This window comes from Anser brachyrhynchus (genome assembly GCF_964034855.1).
Source record: "Anser brachyrhynchus genome assembly, chromosome: 4".
NCBI classification, from domain to species: domain Eukaryota; kingdom Metazoa; phylum Chordata; class Aves; order Anseriformes; family Anatidae; genus Anser; species Anser brachyrhynchus.
Window position 1 is genome coordinate 54,430,212 of NC_137698.1, and position 19,707 is coordinate 54,449,918.

The window sequence follows — 19,707 nt, forward strand, 5'->3', positions numbered from 1 at the left end:
GAATAGACAATTCCACACAACAGCACAGATGTTACCGACTAGTCTGTCCCAGACCTCTCTATTAATAATGGTCATTTCAAAATTCCTAATGTATGGACTCCTAATTCATCATGACTTCTTATTTCCGGAAAGTGATCATAAACATGACAAATGATTTATTCCAGTTGAATTGTCTACAGTAAGTCAGAAAATTCATGCTGAACAATGTCTTCGATGGGCTTTATCCAGGAAGGTGAAGACAGAAGGTCTACAATGCTCATCAAAAGAGTACAAATAATTACAGCAGCTTATAACCTATGAGTAAGGGAAATTAATCACTAGGATTCCATCTTGGAAGAATAAAAAATAGTAATAATAATCTAACTATCTAACTAAGGGCATTTCCTTCCATTAGAACCAGTAAGGATGGCACACAAATCTTGTGATCCCACAGCACCCACACTGCTCTCTCATTTAGGCCAGGGCCAGCTTTAAAGAACACAGTCCGGTGAGGTATGGGAATGATGGCACTGAGAAAACAGGAGACAAGGAAACTGCCTGAGAGCGTCCAAGAGCAAAGAGCTGATACTAAAGCAAGAAAAATTCATTAGGTCACTTAGCGTCACATCACGGGAGACAGATTGAAAGCCTCAGAGAGAAACAGTTCAAGCAAGGAAAATGACATTTCCTTGCTTGTATAATGCAAGGTAGCACAAGTAATGTAGGTAGCACAAGTAATGTAGGTAGCACAAGTAGGAAGGAATAGCAGGGAGCTGGAAAGATGATTTTATATTTCAGGTAATCACATGTCTTGCTCTGAGATCTGACTACTACCCTGGCTTGTGCCACAGCACTCAGTTGTGTTTCTAATCAAGTCCTTTATACCGAGGTTTTGATAGCTGATTGCTAGTCACACGTTGCTCATTTACCGTGAGTGCCTGGCATCCCAGTGCATGGAGGAGAGCCATAGCTGCGCCTCTATAATGCTACTGAATGCTAAGTACACTGCAAAGAATGCAAGGTCTGGAGTCTCAAATTAGCACGCAGTCTTGAGTCTATTTTCCCCGAAACACAGTCCCAGTACTAGCAGTGACGACATGAAATTAGATTCATGTTTGCAAGGAACGTTTTTGCAAAGATACTGTAGTGATGAGCACCACGCGAGGCTGAGAAACCCAGTGATTCTGTCCTCGGGATTCGGTTTGAATAGCACATAGTAAACATGGCATAGGACTGCATGTTGAACAGTGAGGAGAAAGTGAAATACTGAATAGCTGCTCATTAAAAGCAGCACTATTCATTCTGCGCACTAAAGAGATACTCAGAAGAAACATAGCAGTGACCATGTATTTAATATGCATGCCCACGAAGGAGAATTGCAGAGAATAGCTTGCAGAGACAACACTATTCTATTCTTTTAGCAGGCTTGACCCTGCAGATTTCATCACGTTCTCCAAGACTGAAGACAGAAACTTACACATGTAATTATTCAAATAGCTCCTACTTCACTGGTGTTTAGCAGTCTTCAGTGAACGCAGGTTCTAAGATGCTGGGTACTGCATGAGTGAAATAAGATCCCACCTATTTCCCCAGCAGGAATACAGCACGTTGTAATCTTGGTAATTTTCTGTTTTTTAAGTTTCTGTGTGCAATTTAGTCTCACAAAAGCTGCAAATACAGGACAGGAGATAAACTGCCAAAAGACTGAACAGTCAAAGTGTATGCTCAAATGAAAAATAAGAAGAAAAAAAAATGTAATTCCAAGGAAACTATCATTTGCATTAGTATTCACTTGTCTTCTTAAACACTCTGCTGTTCATGAGGGTATCAAGCTGGATTTTCTGGTACTGTACACGTGAAAGCTCTGTTGGTGTAGAAAGTTATGTATTCTAAGATGAATACACTGAACCTTCTTCAACTATTATACCGACTGATCTGTACGGTAATAGAGGTCACTGTAATAGATTAAAAATAATAATACTAATAAAATCAACGTACCTAAGAAATGCAAGTCATTTATTTTCCTGTACCAAATGGTTGTTTATGGTTTGTGTTATAGAATTTGTTTCTGTTAACCCAACTTAAAGCCTCAACAAAAAACAACAAACTGGGCAAGGCCAAGTTACTCTTAAAAACATGCCAAATTTCTAAAACAGATAGCTCCTATAAAAGTTTAAGGGTGTAACCTTACCATAACAATGACCACCACCACCAAGAAACCAGGAGTCGCTCTCTCAATGTACAAAAACCACCACAGAATCTGCGGGCTAGGGGACAAAGCTAGTGAGTGTCTGGACTCAATAGGGAAATGAGACCCCATTACCAACAATGGAAACGCGCAACACATGGTCTTTCATGACACACACTTGTGAAATCACTCCATCAAGGACTACATAATTAAAGAAGTCATCTCAAGCTAGAATCTCTTTCTCCAGCCTAGACCACTGCCAAGGCTGTCAAACTCCAGGTGATGCTGGCAATCTCCGTAGGCTTCAGCACACAAACCCAACACAGGTAAATCCTGGGTGTTGCACCAGGAGGCTGAGAGGCGACCTCACTGCTCTCTGCGACGTCCTGAGGAGGGGAAGGGGAGAGGGAGGTGCTGGTCTCCAGCTCATGCTGCCAAAGACTTCCTCTGCACCTTTTGGCTGCCCCTTCTGAAGAATTCCCAAAAAATATTTACCAGACTTACGAGGAGTCAACTCTTCAAAGGAAAAAATAAAAATAAGAAATAACTTTATAAAGGTAACCAGATGTAATTCCTCCCAAACAAGCACAATCCCAGTGCAAGAAGCACCAACTCCTACCTATCCCTGCACCCAGTCCCTGCCTGAATTATTGCTTGCTCCAGAAGCAGGATCGACCCGGACAGCACCTGCCAGCGGTGCTAGAGCTCACCCACTCTACCTGGCAGTCCCAGAGAATGGCTCACACGGCAGGAGGAGATGCGTCCTCAGCAGAGGGCAGGCCTGGCCAGCACCCCTAAGGGGATGTGCATCTTCTGTACGATCTAGCCAAGCATCACAAGGCTAGAAATATTTGGATAGCAGGAGAAAATGAATGGTTGTTACAAGGGACACCTCCCATTTAAATGTATAAAAATAGGATGTTGCAGACTACTTTTGGGTTTGTGGGGCAATGCTGGTAGTTTTTAACTTTAATTGCAAAAGATAAAGGCCCAGAAAGCCATGTTCCATCCATTTCTCTGAATTTACCTAGTAAATATTTCTGCTCGTGAAATCTAAGTAAGCAGGTCAGTTATAGTCCTCAGTTTCAAGAAGATGTACCTTCTATTACAGACATGGTAGCAGGAATTATTATTTTAAATAGGATTGAACATTATTCTTTCCTTCTAGAGAATGAATTCTGTTGTGTCAGATCATTTTCATGAACACACACCTACTTTTCCACGTATTTTCCAAATATAACATGGGCTGATATTTTATATTAGCAGTGTCTTAAACCAAAGTCATTTAAGTCTAAAAATACAACATACATCAGCTGAACAGAGTATTAGAAACTTATCTCCTGTTGAAAGGGCCATCAGTTCTTTTGCCCTTCTATTCATGCTGTTGTTCTTTCTAATAATGAAAACCACCTTTGTTTTTCTCCTTTCACACCTATGGTTTAGCCCACGAGAGAATTGCTCACCAGAAGCACATGAAATTCATCCTGTGCACTCAGGCAGCAGGATAAATCAGGACAAATTGATGAGCCCAGGGAAAGCATATTCATATGATAAAAATTAAAGGTGTTATCACAATCCTTTCTAGAATTGCACAGGGTATTATAGACACAACGTGTGAATAGGTGTCACTAGAGCTGAAGTCAGACGCAGATCATCAGAGACCGATACGTCTTCTTAGCATTCTCTTCATCATGCGGGAGATCCAAAGCCGGTGAGAAATGCATTAGAAAAGAAGCAGATGTTGGGGGAGCACCGAGTTCTTCTTTCTACCCGCTTATCAGCAACAAAACAACAAGCATAAGGAAACAAAGCCTCTTGATCCAGCCTGGACCCGTGCCAGGTCCAACTAAACTACCAATTCTTGATTTTAATCACAGAAGGAGCTCAAAACTGGAGCTCCCAAACCACGGCATACAAGTAGCTTCCAGGTGACTGCTAAGCAGCAGAAAAGCAAGAAGAATGGCCGTTCAAATACCAAGGGTCCCCAAAACACCAAGTACTCTCCTCGAGGTCCGGCTGTGCTGACAAGAACTGCTGGTGCCACCTCCCCAAGAGAGAAGGCTGGGGAGACACGACCTGCAGCATCAGCACCATCAGAGAGAAGGCACCGGCACCACCATTACAGTCACTCTCTTCCCAGGACTGTGCTACCTACGTGCCGAAATTTGGAAACTACAGCAATCATCTTCAGGGAGTGAACACCACAAACACACGCTGAGGGAGACCTTCTTGTTGCTTACAGACTTCACCGAGTGTTTGGGGAAGGGCTGTACAAAGAGCCCCAAGCATACAGGCAGTATCTGCATGCCCCAAGAACAAGCAAAGCTGAACAAAGTCTGGCTTTTAAGGTTTTGGCTTCAAAATATTGCAGGGAAGGGAAGAGGTGGAAAAAAAGAGAGTATTGATGGTAAGCCTTTACTCTTTGCCCACAGGGCAAAGAAGCTAGAACTCCAAATACGAAGGATGCAGGACAAGTTAAATTTTTTTAAGCAGCCCAGAATTACTGGTTTAATGGGTCTGCCAAGTGACAGCACGCTCCCGGTAGAGTTCTGGCAGCAGAAAGCCCTTAATCCAAGTGAATTACTAACCGGGAGAAATGTCAGCAAAACAGCTGTCAGGATGCTATGCTGTTCAGGCTGAATAGACAAACAACTGCTTAGGGTCGGAAAGCAATACATTCAGCCCAGCCTCCAAACAAAGAGCAGGAACTAACACCACTGTTTAACTAACATCTGCCACCGCTATCTTCTACCTTAAAAATGGGAGTATGAAGGAGGAAAGCAGAACCAACAAAGGAAACAAGCAACTGTTCTCTTCAGAAGCAGCAGTGTAACTCTGGAACAAGTTTGAGAGTTGTCCAAGTCTCTTTCAAAAAGAAGATGTGGCGAGTCAGTACATATCTGTGCTCAATGCTTCTCGCTTTCCACTGAAGTGGAAAGGGATACTACGTGCTGGCATGGAAGAACTGTTAAGAAAAGAAACAACTTCACAGAAACTACGTACCAGAGAAGCTATATTAGACTCTGTGAGCACCTTCCCGAAAGTAGAATTGCTAGCTCATACTTCCAGTAAAACAACCTGCACCTCCCCTGCAGCAGGGCTGGAGTTCTGACTCCAACCAGGGCTCCCCAAAGTGTGTGTACGGGAAAATATATATATTTACACTGGATCGCAATTGCCTGATCTAGTTTATATTCCCTGAAGGGCCTACCTGTTACAGGTTGCCTTCTCTTGATGCTCTTTATCCAAATTCCACTCCTTCCCTTTACTCAACTATACTTCTTATTTTTTTTTTTCTCTGCATCAGATCTGGACTGGCTTTGTCCAAACAGTGAAACAGGACAGAGATAATTTCAAATGCATCCATCAGACACTCAAGGCATTGCAGCTGCTCTGAGCCAACACCTCACCCACTCGGTAAAGAGCCAACAGACAGTATGGGAAATAAGAGATACCAAAAGTCTTACCTAAGAAACATACTCTGGTCCCTATGATAGTGCTTCAAGTGGCAGTGCAGCTTCATCAGTCCTTCCATTAACACAAAAAAGAAGGGCCCATGCAGAAACCCAGGAAGAAGAAGAAAAGCCTTGAAGATATATGCACCAGAAGACACAAGGAGGACGGATGATCAACTACACAGAAATTATTTGAGAGAGCTTGCAATAGTCATTTTCCCCACATAAAGACACCTAAAACACTTAGGGCACAAAGCATGCTGACAGCTGGCAGCATCCACGTGACAAAGATGCACCAAGTGAGCACCTTTTGCCACCTCATCTGCTCCGTATTAACTGATGGATTACTTGGCAGTCACCTATGGAAAACAAAATCCCCCAACCTTGCCCACGCAAACAGCAAGTAAAATGGCCCAGAGCACCCCAGCCATCCAAAAGTCAGATCTGAAGTCAGATGGGCTTTGATGAGCAAGGAGGAGGTGTTCTGCTTTATTAGCAAGAACAAAGTCTTAATTCTCTCAGTTGTGCTAGCCCAAATACTCTGCCACTGCACTGGGAGCGAAAGCTATACTTACCCCACTCCAGAAATTCCCAGATATGCTCCTTCCCTCAGGCTCATCAGGCTTCTGGTAGGAAGAAATTGTAGTTCTGAGGAGCAGGACATTTGCACAGGGCAACAAACACTGCTTCGAGTGTGTTTTTTTACAAAAAAACTTCAGATCCCCAAATGCAGTTGTGTGGGGGGAAATTGCCAGGCTGCATCCTAAGGAAAACAGTTATGATGCACTTGCAGAAAAGAGAGGACATGAGTACACACAGCTGGAGTGACCTCCCCTTACCAAAAGCTTTCTACATTGAAGAGTCATTTTTGTAACATACTTTTCATTGAAGAAAGATTTTCTTCATAATCAAAGCAAACACTAACATGTTTCTGCCAGGCACAGGCACCTCAACTTCACAATCACTGTCACGTTTGCTTTGCCAACCACTTACGCCTTGTATGCAGTTGTAGCTAAATCTGAGGGCCCCTTCCTCCTCACCACATGCAAAAATAGAAGCTTATGTTTTGCTCATTCACTCCATTCCATCTGGTGTTTCAGATATCCACCTCTTCCCTCGCAGTCCTAAAAGAAAACCTCAAACTCTTCATTCTCTTCATTGAGTAGTTTCTTATAGCTCGGGTCCTTTCTCAGCAAGTACTGACATCTACCCGTTTCCCACCCCGAAGCTTCACTTCTGTTTGAAGCCCCCTGCCCTAAGCACGTACTGGAAATGCTCACTGCCCATAGGTATCACCAGCACCCCGTTCCCCACCAGCCCCTTTCCCACCACCACCTATTCCCTAGTAGCACTGGAGCCCAGCTCAAGCCATGGGAACGTGCCACGTCGGTGTTTCGTATCAGAGCTCCCCACCCTGCACAAAGGCCGCCCCCACTGCTACTTCTGGAAGTCAGCTCCTCCTAGTGTGCTGTACGCAGTCCTGTACCCTCAGCACACAGCGACAGGGTGCTCCCCTTCCCCTGCACAGACATCCATCCCCCTTGCGTCCTCCCTTCTCTCGGGAGATACCAAGGGACAGGAAAAAGGCAGAAAACAAAAGCTTTCAGCACAGTTTGAGACTGCGCCGCTTCCAAGTAGTCTGCTCTGGCTTTGATCTATTGATTTCAAGGCCCTTCATGTGGGAAGCTGAAAAGCAAGTTTTCTCCACACAACTCTAAAATGAAAAAGAAAAGCCAGTACGGCATTGTAGGATTAAGTACGGCACTGAAAAACTAACAAATATGGAAGGGGGGGTGAGGGGAACCACAATACCAGACCTGCCCATAACCAGAACATGCAATCAGGAGTCTTGGTTGAAATCCAAAAATGCAAAAGAAAGAATTAAAACTATTATACAGCATTACTACTTCAGAGACACTAGCAAACTACAATGAATGGAAACTAATGTTTAAAATCCCACAGCACTGGTAGACAAGTTTTCTATTAAATGTGACTGGAATGTCCTCTCAGAGCTAACCCTGTGCATTCTCATCAAGCTACCCCACAGCTACCTACAACAGTTTTGTTTTCTTTCTCCCCTGAAGTTACTCACGAGAAGCAGTATGATGGAAAGAAATGAAGTACCAAAGCATTTATTACTGAGGTGCATTTTTAAATGAAAAATCTTTTTGTTTGGGATACTCCGAGGTGCCTCTAACACCAAGTGCAGCGCATCCCTCATACGGGCGCCTGCAATAAATTCCAGTCGATGCTCGTCTTGAAAGAGCACCCATACCAAGTGAGCCTCTGCAAATATGACTGCTTACTGCTCCCCGGGAGAAATAATCATTGAAAGATAAGCGAGGGAGGCGAAGCTTCACCAGCTTTATTTTTAACACCCGTCTCCCTTTACACTCGCCTTCTCGCAGGGAATTTCTAACCCCTCAGCTGTGCTGTGCCAATCCAAGGCGCGCTGGATGCCAGGAACCACGATGCAACAGCCGCCACCTCCAGTTTCAGAAGGGGCCGTGTGCCCGGGCTGTTCCAGGGGAGAAGCGTGGCATTCCCTACAGCCCGTACCTCCAGCAGGCAACGTCCTCGCTCTCCACACAAGCGGCCATCAGTCCAGCACACTTGGCAGAGCAGCAGCGCGGGCAGGGCGGCACTGAGCTGAGAGAAGGAGAAAATCAGGCCCCGGCAAGATCGAAGATCTGCATGGTCGTAATTAAAATGTTTTGAGGGTATTTTTGCTTCTCTTTAGAAAAGGCAATCTGTTTCTAATAAAAGATAATTTGAGTCGCTTGAACTTTGTTGATTTATGGCTTTTTTCATGTTTTTCCAAAACTGAAGGCCCCCTTGTCAAAATAAGAATTGGTTTTGGGAGGGGTAGGATGTTAGGCTACGCTTTTGTACCATTTCTTTCAACTCAGGAGAGAGTCACCTTTCTGACTCACTGATTCTGAAATCTCCTTTTTCTTGTTAGTGCCATTTTTCTGGAAAACAGTTTATTTTCTTGGCTATCTTTAATTGATCCAAACACTGGCAGAAGACACACACTGCACATGCATGCTCCCAAATAAGCACTTCCTTTTTTTCCAAACCACAACTTTAAAAACCAACCCATCAGAGTCAGGAAAACAATAAACAGAAAAATATTTATATATTTGCTATCATTTTTTTTAAATAAAAGAGAGAGAGAAGGAGAGAAAGAGAGAAAGAAAGAGAGAAAGGGAGAAAGAGAGAAGGAAAGAGAAGGAAAGAGAAGGAAAGAGAAGGAAAGAGAAGGAAAGAGAAGGAAAGAGAAGGAAAGAGAAGGAAAGAGAAGGAAAGAGAAGGAAAGAGAAGGAAAGAGAAGGAAAGAGAAGGAAAGAGAAGGAAAGAGAAGGAAAGAGAAGGAAAGAGAAGGAAAGAGAAGGAAAGAAAATGTAACCCCCATATCCATACCTATTGTCTTCGTTTTAGGATGTTGTAGCAACCCTTCTGCCAGAGCCACAACCTGCTGGGACTACAAGGACATAATGTAGCTGTGTGCGTACACAGAAAACACTGCTTGCAAAGCACCAAGAAGAGATTTTAATCTCAGTCTGGTGTCCTCTGTAGCCATGCAAACATTCTGCTCCCACTTGAAATCAGTTATTTATGGGCATCAGCCTCCTCTTACGCAAAAGAAAGACTGCTTCTCAAGTCAGAGTAAAGGTTACAATTACTTGTATTTGTCCGTGGCCTGTTGTTGAAATACAAATGGAAAGGTTGTTTGGGGCTTTTTTCCTTCAACTCTGCCACCTCTGGAAATGGCAAGTTCCAGCACTGAAAGGTACACTTCTCTTCGTCTTCAGTTCACAATATCTCCTTCCAACAGTCCCATCCTGTGTAAGGGACTTTTGATGTTGCAGTGCTATCAAGCATTATCAATTCCTGAAGTCAAAGGCATTGATTTGCACTTTTGTTGGACGTATCAGAACTAAAATAAGTTTGGGGGAGCTGTTGTGTATTACCTTTTACAGATTTCAGCCCCTCACTGTTGGGGAGAAAAACCTGAATCAAAGCAAATTATGGTCTGAGGAACCGAAGGCAGGTAACAGCCTAATTTATTTTTTAAATGGTACTTTAATCCAGCCAGAGACTTCAGTGCTCATGATTGTAATACTGAACTAAAAATCTACCAATGTCTACAGGAAAGAAAACAACCGGAAGATATCTAGTCTCAGGATGACGACTTTTTTTTTTCTTTTTTTCTCAGCACACTAAGTATATACAGCCACTTTCCGTATAGCTTGTAAACAACCACAGGGCTGGGATGAAGTGGGGGACATCTGGGAGGCTGGAAGAGACATCACGGAGAATTTTTCCTTTTGTGCTGTTCCTGAAACTCACTACGGATCACATAATGGAAGAATCCCAGTCCTATTTCCAGCATGAACCAGGATCATGGAGAAATGTCTGTGAAGGAGAGATTAATGGAGATCATTTCCCTTTTACCTTACGCATTCAGCTGTAGAAAGGTGAATTAAAGAATTGCTTTCTCTCTCTCCACCATTCTGCTCCTTACCCTGTGAAGTGCTCCATGAATCACTGACAACAATGCTAGAGCCAAAAAGCCACGGCAATATTATTTTTCAAAATCTTAGCTTGTCAAAGTTGATTTCAAAATCAAATTGTCTTTGACACCAGGCATGAGATCTCCAAAGAGCAGAACAAGGCTTCTCTTCAAACAGCCAGATGAAGGGAATTCTCTGCTTTCCCCACTGACCCAGAAGTCCCTAGACTATTTTAAATCAACTTTAACATCAGGAACAAGCTCTATTAATAACTCCATCATTAAGTGAGCCATTCTGTGGGAAGGATTACTAGCAGTAATCATTATATATATATACATATAATCAAAAGAAACTAGCTAACAGTTTTGAGTGAGTTATACTAGAACTGAGCAGATTGACTATGAAGATAGAGGATTATTATAACCAACTAATACCATGAACAAAGAACCACTTAAGGATTCAACAACTGAATCCTCAAGTATTAAACTTGCACATTACCTGAAGACTTGAAAAGCAAGGGGAATAATTTAAATTCCTTATTGGTCAATAATAGCAGTGTAAAATGAATTAAATAACAAAAAGAATCTCACCAAGCAAAGGCAATCGATCATATTTTCAGTTTTCCAAAATAAAAGAGGATTAGTAAAAGTAGTTAGATTGGAAGCCAAACACATTTTATGCTGCCTTGAGGAGTTTCCACGAGGGAAACTCAGTAGCGTACCCTGAAAATGCCTGTCGAAAGCCAAAGGGGTTTTGCCTTTGTATGGAGAAGGATCTTGTCTATGTGAATCGGTGCTTAAACGTGACAATTATATAAACAACCAATAAAGTAGGATTGAAAATAAAATTAAGAGATATTTATTCACCCACTTTCAAGAAGCCACAGATTCACAGAAAAATTCAGGCTGGTAGGGACCTTGGGGGCCCCAAGTCTGACGTCCTGCTCCAAGCAAGGGCAGCTCTAGGCCAGGCCAGGCTGTTCTGAACTTCCTTCAGTCGGGCACGAACCCACACGAGGATGGCGGTTTCCCAGCCTCTCTGGGCAGCCTGCACCAATGCTCAACTGCCCCCGTGGTGAAGAAACTTTTCCTCACGCCAAGTCGGAACCTTCCCCGTTTTAGTTTATGACAAGTATTGCATGCTCCTGGCCCAGGCCCCTGTGAAGGCCCTGCCTCTGTCCCCCCAGTAACCTGTCCATGCATACAGGGGGTGCTGCCAGGTCCCCCCAAAGCCACCTCTTCTCCAGCGCAGCTCCCAGGACAAGTGCTCCAGCCCCAGCCAGCTTGGGGGCTCTTACTGCAGTTTATCGATGTCCTTCCTGTATTGTGGGACCCAAAACTGCACGCAGTATTGCACGTGTGGCCTAGCAAGTGCCAAGCAGAAGCAAATAACCACCTCCATCAACCCACTGGCTCCAGAAAAACCATGACGAGCTGACCTTTCCCGCTGCCAGGACACTGCTGCCTTGTCAGCTGGTGTCCCCCCCCGGCCCTCCCCAGCAGAGCTGCCCCCAGGCGGTCACTCCCCACCCTGTGCTGCAGCAAGGGGGTGGTCAGCCTGTCCCAGGTACAGCAAGTACATTTCTGTTTAATAAATAAGAGGCAGTAATGGGTAGGGTTTTTTTCCAGCTTCAGCCGGGGTGTGTTCTAGTTCATCACATTCTTACGAGTCTGTCCCTAGGACATATGCTGCAGCCCTTTCACCTGATACGGTTCTTAGCATAGCTGCAAGAAGTTTCAGCTATTAATTTTGATGGTATGTTACTGGTACCATAGTAGCACTGTTGTAATCATCACAACCGAGGAGACCAAGTGAGGCAAGGGAACAGAGTGGTTTCTTTCTTAAATGACATGTTGGAGGGATGGAAAGTTAGATCTTCGGAGCCTGCATGCCAAAATGCTCACACCTTCCCCCTATGCAGCTGCATCAACTGCCCTTTCAAATGGCACTTTCACTCCCATAAATCATGCTTTCTTTGTGACATTCTTCCCCAGCTGTTCTTGTTGGGATACTTACAGAGAACCAATACACGAAAGTGTTCATCTGTGGATGAAGAGCTCCTAGACTGGTAGCTTTTCCAAACCAAAGATAATATCGTTTGTATAACCTGCGGCAAAGTAACACTTCCAAGATTGGCCAACACATTTTAGAGGCTAGAAAATGAGTCTACCACATTGATCATCTAGTTAATTCTCCCTATTTAGAAAGATTCCACCTTCCTTTCTAGAGGATAAACATTTTCCTTTATTTTTTTTTCCAAAAATGTAGTTAACACTAGCAGAACAAATGCAATGAGGTTGAATAGCTGCGTTCAACAGGTCTTTACCACCAGTCACATAATGGCATTCCAGACTCCGGTCTTAAGGGCAGATCTTTTACCTATTTTAAAATTTTAGCAATGAAAGGAGAAATTAATTCAGTTTTAAGACAATTGACAACTCAATCCTGCATTTCCTTGACATTATCCCTTTATCAATAGCATTGTTGTTCCCACTACTCCCACTCTTGTGCTAAGCGCTACTTGTAACATGGCTTAAATGGATCTCATGACAAGGGAATTGGGTCCATGTACACAGGACACAAGGTCAGCTGCCAGGCAACTGGGAGAAGAAAAAATTTCTATAAGATGATAGTCTGATAGGTCAGAGAGTTTGGGCAGGTTCTTCCACCCCTTTAGAACAATTTATTTTTCATTCCACTGAATGACTAATTCAGCCAGAACGAAGAGCATCCCATCAACCCCATCTGCAGCCACTAAATGCTGCCCTGGAGATGTAGAGAAAGAAGAGAAGAATTCCTCTCCACGTCCAGTCACAATAACCACAGTAAAATTATTCTGAATTCACATCCATCTAGGACCAGAAGTCAGCCACCTTTTGACTCTTTATAGTTCCCACGTTGTGGGAAATACTCATCTAGCCTAACTTTAGCTGTCCACAAATCAGGCAGCTTGTCCAAACTATTTGCATAGATTCCTTCTAGTCTGAGGAACATCCTCATCTCTCCCACCAAGCCGAGAGACTTGTGATTAGCACAGACAGATCAGCTGGAAAGTTAGGGCACTGTCAAACCTGTCGGCTGAAACTGTCTTCCAAAGCAGAAGGCCCTTGTTCAAAGCCCACTGAGGTAACTGAGAATCTATCTGTTATAGTCCCCCAGTGGTTTTTGGGATGGACACAGCACCCCTCCTGCCTGCTGGAGCCCCTCATCAGCTGGGCAAATGCCTTCATCATACAAAGCTATAGCCCCAAAATACTACTGGAATAGACTAACAGGTCAGGCAGAGTTAGTCTAGATAACTAAACTTGCTCGCTTTTATAAGTTCAATCCCAATATATTATGTAAAGTACGTAAGACACTATTCCAGAAGGAGAGAGAGAAATTTGAACTGCGGACACTGTTTGGAGGCTAACTCACCAACAACATCTACATCCTACAACATCTGATTAATAAAACCATGCAAACCTAAAGCTTAGTGCATGCACTGGTCCACACTTGAATGGTTGTACTCAGATACTTCTACAGGCAGTCAGACTGGCTTCTCTGGAACTGCTCGCTGTAGAAAGTGTCTGTTGGATTTCATCTATTCCTGTCCAAGTAACTGTGAGACTGCAGTGGCAACTGAAGGTCCCAGTTTGGCTAGAGGCACCACCATTCTAGGAATAGAGTCCCTGTTCAAGAACCTTAAATTTTGCTTGAAAGCAAAGGCAGACTAGATGTCTATGCATATTTGGGAAACACTACTGCAGTAGCAACCTGCAACCTCTTGCAGGATGTAGGTTACTCATAGACACAGCCAATCAGTGTGCTTAACCAATACTTTTAATAAAAAGAGCTTTATCTCTCATGTTCCTCAAAGTCAGGGCACTACACTCAGTGTCATACCATGTTTCCAAGGCCATATAACCCAGCTTGTAAATTACACACGTTCCAGACCCCTCCAGCAGATTATCCGATCCAGTCCCTTCACCACACAGAAAATACTTTGTCAATGAACTACTTCCATCTCCATATAAGTCCCATTTTCACAATGGGAGACATAAGCCTCAGCTCTCTAGAACTTCTCCAGCACAGGAGGGAGATATGCCCTAAAGAAATGTTGTTTCCAGACTCCTGATGCAAGACAGTAACATGAAGTTTACTTGCCTGAATCGCTGTTTTTATACCCCTCGCATCATTTCACATATACAGTGGTGTAGAAATAACATGCCTGTTTTGCTGTATGACCTGACACATCCAGAAGCACTAAATAACACACCTGGCCCCACTTCTAGATGCAAGGCCACTATTACCAAGTTAAAACTGCTGCCTTCAATACAGAAATCTAACGGCGGTACAGAGAAAAATTCACAACCAACAAACCCGTCTGGCTAGGGAATTTCTCCCTAACAAGAGCACTCTGTAGGGGAATACATATATGAGAAAAGTGCCAGACTTGTAAGTTGCTGCATTTTAGCCCATACACATCTAGAGGGAATGGCAAAGTCAAATGCTGACTACAGGGGACAGAAAACATGCCTTGTTTATTATTACCATACAACTAGAAAGGAAGTATTCTTATCAGCTGGCAAAGTTACTAAGGAATACAAGTCTATGGAAAAGCCATCCCTAATTGAACCAAGTCTCAACAATGAGGATAGAGCATATTAATGAGGCAAGGATAGGAGGTGTGATGATGAGATAACAATACCCTGAGGAGTTGCACCAGTATTAAATGCGACTTTATTACTGTATTACTCTTATGAGTCTGTGCAGCAAGAATAACTCTGTTTATACAGATGTTCTTTCAGCCATCAGTTATTCTAGTTTAAGCACACATACTGGGAACCTTGACATTTTAAAATTACAGGCCAGTAGATTAAATTAGGTTTGTTATTTCGCTTTAGCAAGCCACTACACTTTACAAGGCTGATATATTCTTTCAGTGAAACTGAGATGCACTAATTGAAATGAGATACTGCACCTTTAATAATGCAGGCCGATGGAGCTGTCTCACAGGGTTTTTCATCAGGTGCCTTTATTTTAAGTCTTCTGAGTGCTACTTATATGGTTCATTTTATCATTAAGAGGGCATTCTTTACTTAAGTAGTGCATGCCGAGCTAAATTAAAATAATAGAACCGGTTTACTCTAACACACAGGGAAGTGTGGTTGATATTTATGCAGAATTAAATATGTGATTAAGGCTGAACTCCAACCTCCTACCAAAAGTACCTCACGATCAAAGCGGAAAGTCCACAGAGTCCCCAAATGCCACCTTGTGCAACACGCAGCTCACGTCAAGTCTAACACCACTTGAAATCAGAGCTCGGGGCCCTTGGCCTGCTCAGGTGTTCACCTTGGCACTTCTGGCTCAGAGCTCCAGGGAGACACAAAAGGAGAAGGATTGTTACGAGGAACCACCCAAACTTCAGCACAACTTGGGCTGCCCTATTCTGTGAAGTAACTCTGACGGAGGGAAAAGAAAACTCCTGGCACCCCGGAGACGTGTTCTGGTGAAACATCACACGCCCCAGGAGTAAATAAAGGCCTCTGAGACCTTCTGCCTGGAGGAAGGGAAGTACCTCAGTCCTTGAAGATTTAGACATTCACCACTTTGTGTCTTGGCTCTCCATCTGCGAAAGAGGGCAGCCGCCCTTCCCAGCCCCACCAGAGGAGAAATGCGGTGCCGACCACAGGGCGGATTCCTGTCAGCGCTGCACAATGGTGACAGTGCTCATACGACTATTTAAACCAGATGAGAATCCAGCCCGCCAGCCACACAACTTATTCTGTAGAAATAAAAATGCACAGCCAGCTCAGAGTTTCAGATCTGCCCATTTCTGCCCCCATTTCCTTGTGCAGCTCAGTTTCACAGACTAAGACAGGTTTTAAGCTGTCTCCCACTGCTGACGCCCCCACCAAGTCTGTCTTCTCCGTACAAGGCAGGTTCAGCAGCCTTGCTTACAACAGCTACTGTTTATTTTATTTTCCTTTGAGATTTCACTTCATTTTAAACATACAGAGCTGAGTTGGAAGCCACAACACACCGGACGTTTGCTAACACCTCTAGGCCAACAAATGCATTGGTGAGAGATAACCATAGAGCCGCCTGGAGCAGATGGACCCAGGGGCCGGACGCGGCATGACCCCCGTTTCTGGTTTTTGCCCAGATCAATAGGGTTAGCACACTGAATTTTGATACCCGTAATAAACAAAATCTTGGGATGTTAAGACTGCTGTCGCTTTTCAGTAACTTTGGACTAATATGTCAAGTTCTGCATAATTGCTCAGTCCAAGTCATCAGGGGAATGCTGACCACGTTTTTGTACGAGGTAATAACCCTCATGCCCCAGAGCTTACACCGGGCTGTGATTAGGAGGAAATATCATTCTTGAGGCAAATTAAACCACATTCACTTCACAGGTAGCTCCTTCCTCCCTTCCCATAGCAGGAGCACCCACTGCGGGCACTGCTGTAGAAGCAGACGCTCCCCCCCAGCCCCGCAGCCACAGCAGTGCCCCCGGCTCCTGCCACGCTCCCCAGAGGGAGGAAGGTGCCAAGAGTAACAGTCCCACCTCGCACATCTCACCCCTGCCTTCCACACACCCAGAAGATTAAAAACAGCGACAGAGGAAGCGCAAGAAGCCATATACGGCTTCCTTTCTATGCGTGCGGGTCCCTTGGACCTGCATCAAGTGCACGAGGCGTTGCGAGCCCTCGTGCCCTGCTTATCAGGCCCTGCATCACACAAGGACGGGCGTAAGACCACCCGTCACGGCCAGCGGCAGAGCAAACTGCCCAGGAGGGATGTTTCCGCCTGACCCACAAGTTTCTGCTCTGAGACAGGAAGGCTTACACTCCCTTAATTATTATCATGCCCGGGGTAATTGCTGGCAGCCTCGTTACCTACAGAGGACTGCTCTGCCGTTGAGTTCCTGGCTCTGTCAGCAGCCAGCAGCACTCGTGGTCACAGGGTATTTCGTGTACCGCACGTATGGCAGGGTCATGTGCCTCCCTCCGGGTCCCCTGCTACACAGCGGGATGTATAGCTATGGGTTCGTCTTCCCAAGACAACCGGCGTTCACTTGCGCTCCCCTTTTCCTCTTCCAGGCAGCCCATTCACCTTCCATCGGCACAAAACCCCGTCTCTCCCCGGTCCTCACTGCCTTTCTGCCTCCGGTCCTGCAGCAGCCAGCCAGCTGTGTCAGTGCAAATTCCCCCAAGCCTGACACAGCATTACCTTTTCGGCTGGTGTTGGGGTGAACCCTTATTCCCGACAGACTCCCGAATCTGGGACCGAACTGTCTGCAGTGTTCCCCGGGGTTTGGGCAATCGTGAAGTTGCAGCGATTTCCAGGCGAATTTGCCTTACTACGCCAGGCACCCGGCATCTCCTGCGGCTTACGGAAAGCTGCAGATTAAACGCAAAGCCTGCAGCTGCCGGCAGCTATTCCCCTGCCATCTCGGCTGACACCACCCTCACGCGTGTTCCCGACCCGCAACCGGACCACGGGCTATTTCCAGCGCCTCTACCGCCCCACGCCAAAATATTTAACCCTTTCGTTTCGCCCCCCAACCCGCCTGTTTTTCACACCGCAGCCGAGCGCCGAGGCGGCCCCGCGGGACGGGCACGGCCCGGGGCGATGGGGGCGCGGGGACGGGGGCACCCCGATGCGCGCCCCCGGCCGCCGCGATGCGCGCCCGCGGTACCTGCGGGGCTCCCCCGGCGGGGGCTGCGGGGCTGGAGGCTGCGGGTTGCGGGGCTGGAGGCTGCGGGAGCGCCATCTCCCCGCAGTGTGCCGGGGGTCCCTCGCAGCCTGCCCCCCCCTCCCCTCTGCCCAAGGAAGCCCCCCGCTGGGGGTCGCGGCCTCCCCGCACCTGCCTCCCTGCTCCTGCTTAGGGCCGGGGAGGGGAAATGCGATTAAGGGATTGAGCTCGGGCAGGGGCCAGCCCGAAGGAGGAGGAGGAGGAGGAAGAAGCAGCACCCGCATCCCGCCCGCTCCTTACCTCGATCCACTTCTGCGCCTCGCCGAAGGCCGGCTCGGGCTGGGGCTGACCCTCTGCCGCCAGCTCCAGCCCGGGGCTGGCCATCTGCGGGCCCCCGGCTCGCCGCCCCGCAGCGGGGCCGTGGATGGACGTCGGGAGGACGGCTTTTATTTTTCGGGGTGCCCGCGGCCCCGCGGCTTCCCCTCCCTCCGAGCCACCCCCCCCGCCCCCCGGCGGCGCTGCTCGCCCGCGCTCGGGTCGCCGCCGAGGCTCGGTGCTCGGTGCTCGGTCCTTCCTCCCTCCCTCCGTCCTCCCTCCGTCCTCCCCCGGTCCTCCCTCCCTCCCTCCCCCGGTCCTCCCCCGGCCGCCCCGCCCGCCCCGCCGCGCCGCCGGCTAAAAATAAACCGGGAGGGCGACGGCGCCCGTGCCTCCGGGCCCGAGGGGCGGAAAGCCGGGGGGTCAGCGCCGTGCCGGGGGGCTGCAGCCCCTGCCGGGGCGCGCTAACAGCCGGCTGCACCGGGGGGGGGCGTGCGGCTGTGTGGTTTTGCGTGCAGGGGGAGCAAACGCAGCCGCCTCCTCCTGCGGAGGCTCGCACGCCTCGGCTGCGGTGGGTGAGGAGCCCTGGCTGGAGCAGGAGGGCTCCCGAGCCTGAGGTTGAGCGGGGAAGTTTCTAGAAGGATAAAATCGCAAGGGCCTTCTTAGAGCCAAACCCTAAAAACTAAGGCATTCATCTGCTCGGGTTTGAAGGGTGAGCCCACGGTGCTTGTTCCGGCTCAGAAGGATGTCTGAGAGCTGGGAACACAGGTGTGCAAACACTGACCCCAACTGCTAAGGGGTTTGATGAGAGGGGTTCCCCAGCAGAGCTGGTTGCATTTTGGGTTTCAGCAAACTGATGGGAAGCAAGCTGCAGGACCGACTCTGCAGCGCTCCCTCCTCTGAGGTGTGAATTGGCCTCGATCCAGAACTTCTGCATCCTGCTTGTGGCTAGGAACTGGCCAAATACGCTACCTCTTCATATCAAACCTCCTCAAATCACTGAAATTCATATACTAGACTCCACTTCCATTCCATTTTGCCTCCGTGGTTCTCTACATTTCCCTTTGGACCTTATTCATGGTTTGAAAATCAGTGGAGCTGCGAGGTACCTGAAAAGCAGCAGATGAGGTTCACAGGGATTTTCCTGAGAACACCAACTAGATGAAAACGTCATTTTTGGCAATGTAATCTCAACCATCTCAAGAGAATAATAAGTATATTTAAAATGCCTATGCTAACACAAACTATTTTCTGATTCTTGTAATATTTAAATACCACCGATGTATATCAGACATCAATTAGATTTATTTTCCCAGGGCAGTGGAAGACTAACAATTTAAAATAATTATCCTGCCTTTTTTTTTTTTATTACTCTGCAATATCAAATGTATGATTTTGCTGTCTGGTGATCTCGGCATCGACTCACAGGGAAGTAGGAGAACGAGTTATGGGGTGGCCATCGTACTGCTCGGGGCGCAAGTTTGATGCAGGGACGACCACCACCACCATGTACCTTGTCTTAAACTGAGAGGTGGGCATCTGCTTTTCATTTATACTGACGGTTTG

The 19,707-nt window shown here is 46.4% G+C and overlaps 1 protein-coding gene across 1 annotated transcript in view; it reads right to left on the reverse strand.

The window, feature by feature from the left end:
* LIMCH1 (LIM and calponin homology domains 1) overlaps positions 1-18,411 on the reverse strand; it is a 175,596-nt gene extending 157,185 nt beyond the window's left edge. The window contains exon 1 of the mRNA XM_080589355.1: positions 18,127-18,411. Coding sequence (XP_080445481.1) covers positions 18,127-18,210 — 84 coding nt within the window. The 5' untranslated portion in view covers positions 18,211-18,411. The remainder of the gene's footprint in view (positions 1-18,126) is intronic.
* Between the last annotated feature and the right edge of the window lie 1,296 nt (positions 18,412-19,707).